Source organism: Pongo abelii, chromosome 3, assembly GCF_028885655.2.
Source record: "Pongo abelii isolate AG06213 chromosome 3, NHGRI_mPonAbe1-v2.0_pri, whole genome shotgun sequence".
NCBI lineage: Eukaryota > Metazoa > Chordata > Mammalia > Primates > Hominidae > Pongo > Pongo abelii.
Genome location: NC_071988.2, coordinates 193,927,739 through 193,934,988, shown reverse-complemented (window position 1 = coordinate 193,934,988; position 7,250 = coordinate 193,927,739). Strand labels below are relative to the sequence as shown.

Sequence of the window (7,250 nt, the reverse complement as noted above, 5' to 3'; positions counted from 1 at the left end):
TGCATAGTATTCCATGATGTATATGCACCACATTTTCTCTATCCAGTTTATTATTGATGGGCATTTAGGTGGATTCCATGTCTTTGCTATTGTGAATAGTACTACAATGTATTTATGTGAGCATGTGTCTTTATAATAGAATAATTTATATTTCTTTGAGTATATACCCAGTAATGGGACTGCTGGGTAAAATGGTCTTTGCGGACCACTTGTTTTCCTCAATGGCTGAACTACTTTATACTTCCACTAACAGTGTACAAGCATTCCTTTTTCCCCACAACCTTGCCAGTATCTACTATTTTTTGCCTTTTAAATAATCACCATTCTGACTGGTGTGAGATGGTATCTCATTGTGCTTTTGATTTGCATTTCTCTAATGATCAGTGATGTTGAGGTTTTTTCCATATGATTGTTGACATATGCGTATGTCTGTTTTTGAAAAGTGTCTTTTCATGTCCTTTGCCCCCTTTTTTATGGGGCTGTTTATTTGTTTCTTGTAAATTTATTTAAGTTCTGATGATATCCAGTGACCAGAATTTTTACATTTTAAGGTCTATAGTATTTGCAATCTGGACACTATAGTTTTTCCAACTTTTTCTAGTTGGTGATTAGGAATATCTTAATAATATAAAGGGCATTTATATTTATGATTATTTAAATATTAGCCTTTACAGAATTAGTGAATCTGATTATTAAAAAGGGAATACAATAACAGGATTAATCCCTCCAAATCACAAAGGAATTCAGGAAGAGGAAGACTAGTGGTTACAGAAATAATAGAGCCTGGGCACAGAAGCTCATGCCTGTAACCCTAGCATTTTGGGAGGCCGAGGTGGGTGAATCACTTGAACTCAGCAGTTCAAGACTAGCCCAGGCAACATAGTAAGGCCTCATCTCTACTACGAATACAAAAAATTAGGTGGTCATGTTGGTGCTTGCTTGTAGTTCTAGCTGGTTTGTAGGCTGAAGCAGGAGGATCGCTTGAACCTGGGAGGTCAAGGCTTCTGTGAACCGAGATCATGCCATGCACTCCAGACTGGGCAACAAATTGAGACCCTGTCTAAACAAACAACTAAAAAAAAAAAAAAAAAAATAGAAATAATGGGAAGAACCCTGGAAAGCTTTAGATATAATTCAGGTTACCATTAAGTAGCATTGTTTTACTAGCAATGTAAGAGTAAAATGTGGCTAATGTAGGACAGATGTGATAGTTTTAAAAGTCTTGTAACATTGTAAAAGAGATAAATATAGTTAGAAATATACAGGTCTTACATTGAATTACTAGTTTTGACATAGTATGTCTCAAATTGAAAAGGCCAAGAAAAAGTCTTAATAAAAAAAATGCAACATTGTAAATTACTCAATTAACTTATTCAATTAACTCTACTCAATATGGAGTAGAGAAATATGGTTTTTAGAATATGGAGTAGAGAAATATGTTTTTTAGAAGATAGTGGATCTTTCTCTGATTTTTTTCTTCCAATTTTTATTTTGATTCAAGGGGTACATGTGCAGTTTTTTTACATGGATAAATTGTGTGTCATGGAGGTTTAGTGTACAAATTATTTCATCACCCAGGTTATAAGCATAGTAATCAGTAGGTAGCTTGTTGATCCTTACCCTCCTCCCAACTTCCACCCTCAAGGAGGCCCTGGTGTCTGTTGCTACCCTCTTTGTGTTCATGAGTTCTCCATGTTTAGCTCCCAATTATAGGTATTTGGTTTTTGATTCCTGCATTAATTTGCTTAGGATGATGGGCTCTAGCTCCATCCATGCTGCTTCAGAGAACATGTTCTCATTCTTTTTTTATGCCTATGTAGCATCCTGTGGTGTATATGTACCACATTTTATTTATCCAGTACACCCTTCATGGGCATTTACTGTTGATTCCATGTCTTTGCTATTAGGAATAGTGTGTGCATGTGTGTTTATGGTAGACCATATGTGTGCATGTGTCTTTATGGTAGAACAATTTATTTTCCTTTTATATACCTAGTAATAGGATTGCTGGATTGAATAGTAGCTCTGTTTTAAGTACTTTGAGAAATCTCCAAACTGCATTCCACAGTGGTTGAACTGGTTTACATTCCAGAAGCAATGTTTAAATGTTCCCTTTCCTTCAAAGCCTCACCAGTATCTGCTATTTTCTGACTGTTTATTTTTTTTATTTTTTTTTTTTTATAAATCTATAGTTTTATTAAGACAAAAACTGACAGTGTAGTATGAAGTTTACATTTAAACAAAGTTTACACAGAAATCTAACACATGCCTAAAAGAATTTTACAATGTAGCTCTAGATGCAAGTCTAGACAATATCAAGAACTGATGGATCTCATGACTCAAGACAGAGCATTTTGGGTATGTTACTTCTTAGGATTTCTTAAAAAATTGTTGTGTGTGTGTGTTTTAAAGTGAACCACTGCCCAATATTAAAGTTTAATCTTCTCCTGAGACCAAGGCTTTTGAAATCACTAAACTCTTGGATCAATTCAGTGAAACTTGTGCTGTCAGTGACTGAACCCTGCCAACAATGGTTTCAGTGTTCAAATCTCAAAAAAGAGAACAGCTCCAAGAGTTTTCCCCACTAAGAGCATGGGCCCTTGTCTTTCCCTACTGTCTTATCTCCTCTACCACCCTCTTCCTCTTCCCTAACACCTCAGCCAGTGGCTTGGATGAACAAGCTGATATTTATAACTTCGTTACTGGAAAAGAAAGGGTCTTCTAATTTCAGCAATTAGCACCTCTAAGGCAGAATGATCTGCTTGTACTGTATACTCTCCAATAAAAGACCTTCCCTCCTCGTCAATTTCCATCTCCAAAATGGCAACTTTGGTAACTTATGAACAGGCTTAGTCCTTTGTGGGAATAGCAATAAGTTTAGGCAGGGAACACCTTGGCTTATAGGTTTCAGACATTCACAGCTTTTAAACAGTCTCTCACAGTCCTTATTTATGGTGCCAATGACATTTTTTTAAAGGTAAAATATTCTGGACATAGAAGCAAATCATTAGTTGTCTGTTTTTTTCCATTGCTTCACCATTTCCCCTATCAGGCCCCAAATGTTAATCAAAATGATGCTACCCATCTCCCTTTCTCCCCTCCCCATCCCTCCCTCCCCCAAATAATACACCAGTAATAGCCAAAAACTACACACATGCTACACTGTAAAAATGCAGAGTTAACACTATTGGGAAGAAGGCTGTGGGTTGTGGAGATGCTCTTTGAAGATCTACAGTATTTTTTTGCTCTCCCACACACCCAATTCTGCAAGTTTTGTCCTTCATAGAAGGCCCTTTGCTTTTTGCAGCAAAGTGCAGAAAAGGTTGCCTTGAAACACTTATCCCCTTTCCCCTCCACTGGGCTGGGTGTGCAAACTATACAGCTTGAAACGGCTTTAAAGCACTTGGGCTGCTGCAGGGCACAGAAACTATACTGGCTCTTCAAAGGACATCTTCTCAAGCCACCTCTATGGTGTCAAGACAAGTAGAACTCCTTCCCTTCCCACTTGAAACCCACAGTCAGATGTGACAGGGGCTGGTACTCAGGAGCGTTAATTCTTGTCATCTTTTTTGTCATCATCCTCCGAGGGGTAGGAATGCCACGTCAGCCTTTCCTCATAGAAGGATATGACAACCTGTGGGCACTTGACATTGGCTTCCTTGGCAGGGACCAGGTCAGCCTCATCAGAGTTTTTCCATTTCATCAGGAACATAAGCTCTCCACTGGAGTCTGTAGCTCCAATAATCCGCTCCGGCTCCAAACCTCGAGCAAAACCTCGTGGCTTTTCTGACTCTTCTTTCTTCTTCTTTGGTTTGCTCTCCTCTCCCTTATCTTCAGAATCAGAATCAGCTTTGCGCTTGCCTGCCTCTGATTTATCTGTCTCATGTGCTGTTTTCTGTGACTGCAGAAACTCAGCAATGAGGTCAGGGCAGTCCAGGTTCTCTTCTGGCTCCCATGTGTTGTCCTCATCTGAGAACCCCTTCCACTTTAGGAGGTACTCCACTTTGCCCTTTACCACTCGACGGTCGAGAACTTTTTCCACCACATATTCCTCTTCCTCCTCTTCTAGCACCTCCTCCACTTTCTTCTTGTTTTGTTTTTTCCCCATAGTGCCCGCCAGCTTTCTGGTATAAAGGGTGACGCTGCTCAGAGCAGCGCCCGAGAGCCCGAGAGGAATCGGTGCTGCGCTACTGGCGCGTCGCGTCGGGTCGCCTGGGGGAGTGGCGCCCAGGAAGGCAGCAAGCCGGGTGGCCGCAGTGGAGTCCCTCACTGAAGCGGCGTACCGCAGGCCCCGGCCAACGGCCCTCCCCTGACTGTTTAATAGTAACTACCCTGAGTTGTGTGAGATGGTATTTCGTTGTGGTTTTGATTTGCATTTCTCTAGTGATTAGTGATATTGAACAATTTTTCATATGTCTGTTGGCTGTATATATATTTTTCTTCGCAAAGTATCTGTTCATGTCTTTTGTTCATTTTTTCATGGAGTTGTTCACTATTTGCTTGTTCACTTATATTTTATATAAATTCTGGATATTAGACCTTTGTCAGATGCATAGTTTGCAAAATTTTCTCTCATTCTGCAGGTTATCTGTTTACTTGTTGATAGTTTCTTTTGTTGTACAGAAGCTCTTTAGTTTAATTAGATCCCATTTGTCAATTTTTGTTTTTGTTGCAATTGCTTTTGGTGACTTTTTCATAAAATTTTCATCAGGGCCTATGTCCAGAATGGTATTTGCTATGTTATCTTCTAGAGTGTTTATAGTTTCAGATTTACATTTGTCTTTAATCCATCTCGAGTTGATTTTTGTATATGGTGAAAATAAAGGTTTCAGTTTCAGTCTTCTGCATATAGCTAGTGAGTTATCTCACCATCATTTATTGAATAGGGAGTCCTTTCCTCATTACTTGTTTTTGTTGATTTCATCAAAGATCAGGTAATTGCAGACGTGTGGCTTTATTATTGGGTTATCTCATCTGTTCCATTTATCTATGTGTCTATTTTTATTTATATTTTGTACCAGTACCATGCTGTTTTAGTTACTGTAGCCTTGGAGTAGAGTTTGAAGTTAGGTCATGTGATGCCTTTGGCTTTATTCTTTTTACTTAGGGTTGCTTTGGCTCTTGGGGTTCTTTTTTGGTTCCATATGAAACTTAGAATAGTTTTTTCTTATTCTTTGTAAAATGTCCTTGGTAGTTTGAAGGAAATATCATTTAATCTATAAATTGCTTTGGACATCACAGCCATTTAACAATGTTGATTCTTCTTATGTGTGAGCATGGAATTTTTTTGATTTGTTTGTGTTGTCTTTGATTTCTTTCTGCAGTATTTTATAAATTTTGTTGTAGAGCTCTTTCATTCCCTGTTTAGATGTGTTTCTAGGTATTTTATGTTTTGGGGGTCTAATATAAATGAGATTGCATTATTGATTTCGTTCTCAGATTGGATGTGGTCAGTGTATAGAAATGCTACTGATATTTATACATTGATTTTGTATCCAGAATGTTTACTGAAATAGTTTATCAGATTTAGAAGCTTTTGAGCAGAGACTATGCAGTTTTTAGGTATTCCAGAGATCATATTATCTGCAAAGAGATATATTTTGACTTTCTCTCTTTCTGTTTCTATTTGAAGGCCTTTTATTTCTTCCTCTTGTCTAATTGCTCTGAGAAGGACTTCCAGTACTATGTTGAATAGTAGTGGTAACAGTGTGGATCCTTGTCATGTTCCAGTTCTCAAGAAGAATGCTTGCTCCTTTTGCATGTTTGGTATGATACTGATTGTGGGTTTGTCATAGATGGCTCTTATTATTTTGTGGTATGTTCCTTCAATACCTACTTTATCGAGGGTGTTTAGCATTAATATATTGAACTTTGTTGAAAGTCTTTTCTGCATCTGTTGAGATAATTATGTGGTGTTTGTTTTTAGTTCTGTTTATGTTGAATCAATCTTGCATCCCAGGACTACAGCCTACTTGACTGTGAAGGATTAGCTTTTGGCTGTGCTCCTCGATTTGGGTTGCTAGTATTTTGTTGAGGATTTTTGCATCTATTTTCACAAGGTATGTTGGCCTGAAGTTTTGTTGTTGTTGTTTTTCTGCCAGATTTTCGTATCTGAATAATGCTGTCCTCAGAGACTGAGTTAAGGCAGAGTCCCTACTCCTCAATTTTTTGGAATAGTTTCAATAGTATTGGTACTAATTCTTCTTCATATGTTGGTGGAATTCAGTTTGAATCTGTCTAGTACAGGGTTTTTTTTTTTTTGGCTTTTTATTACTTAGTCAATTTTGGAGCCAATTATTGGTCTGTTTAGAGTTTCAATTTCTTTCTGGATCAATCTTGGGAGGTTGTGTGTTTGCAGGAATTTACCCATTTCCTCTAGGTTTTCTAGTTGCTGTGCATAGAGGTGTTCATAATAGTCTCAGAGGGGTTGTTTTCTTTTGTATTTCTGTAATGTTGGTGGTAATGTCCCCTTTGTCATTTCAGATTGCGTTTATTTCTATTTTCTTTCTTTTTTTCTTTATTAGTTTAGCCAGTGGTCCATCAATTTTATTCTTTCAGGGAAGCAACTTTTAGTTTCATTGTTCTTTTATGTGGTTTTTCACATCTTGATTTCATTAAATCCAGCTACAATTTGGTTATTTTCTTCTGCTAGCTTTGGAGTTGGTTTGCTGGTTTGCTCTTCTTTTTCTAATTCCTTTAGGTGTGATATTAGTTTGTTAATTTGATTCCTTTCTAACTTTTTGATGTGGGCATTTGGTGCTATAAATTTTCTTCATAATCCAGCTTTAGTTGTGTCCCAGAAATTCTGATACATTGTATCTTTGTTCTCAGGATTGTTAAGGAATTTCTTGATTTCATTATTCATAATTCCTTAATTTCATTGTTTACCCAAAAGTCATTCAGGAGAAAGTTAATTCCCATTTAGTTGTATTATTTTGAGAGATCTTCTAAGTACTGATTTCTATTTTTATTGCACTGTCTTCTGAGATTGTGGTTGGCATAATTTAATTTTTAAAAATTTTTGATAATTGTTTTATGGCTAACTGTGTGGTTGATTTAAGAGTATGTACCATGCGCAGATGAGAAGAACGTATATTCTGAATGTAAAAAGAGACCAAACCAACACATCATTGACATTCTTGAAACATGGGAAAAAGAGTAAGCAATTTCGAAAACATGCTTGAGGACACTGTTCAGAATGTTTATTCTGTTGTTGTTGTTGGGTGGACTGTTTTGTAAATGTCTGTCAG

At 37.3% G+C, this 7,250-nt stretch overlaps 1 protein-coding gene across 1 annotated transcript; it reads right to left on the bottom strand.

Annotated features, from left to right (window-relative positions):
* Positions 1–2,798: 2,798 nt before the first annotated feature.
* LOC112133160 (chromobox protein homolog 1-like) lies at positions 2,799–4,308 on the bottom strand. The gene has a single exon (XM_054554720.1). It carries the CDS (start codon positions 4,106–4,108, stop codon positions 3,551–3,553), a length of 558 nt encoding a protein of 185 aa, XP_054410695.1. The 5' UTR covers positions 4,109–4,308; the 3' UTR covers positions 2,799–3,550.
* Positions 4,309–7,250: the final 2,942 nt, after the last annotated feature.

Excerpts from the sequence above, each read along its gene's own strand:
- LOC112133160 (XM_054554720.1), bottom strand. The coding sequence starts at position 4,108 with ATGGGGAAAAAACAAAACAAGAAGAAAGTGGAGGAGGTGCTAGAAGAG.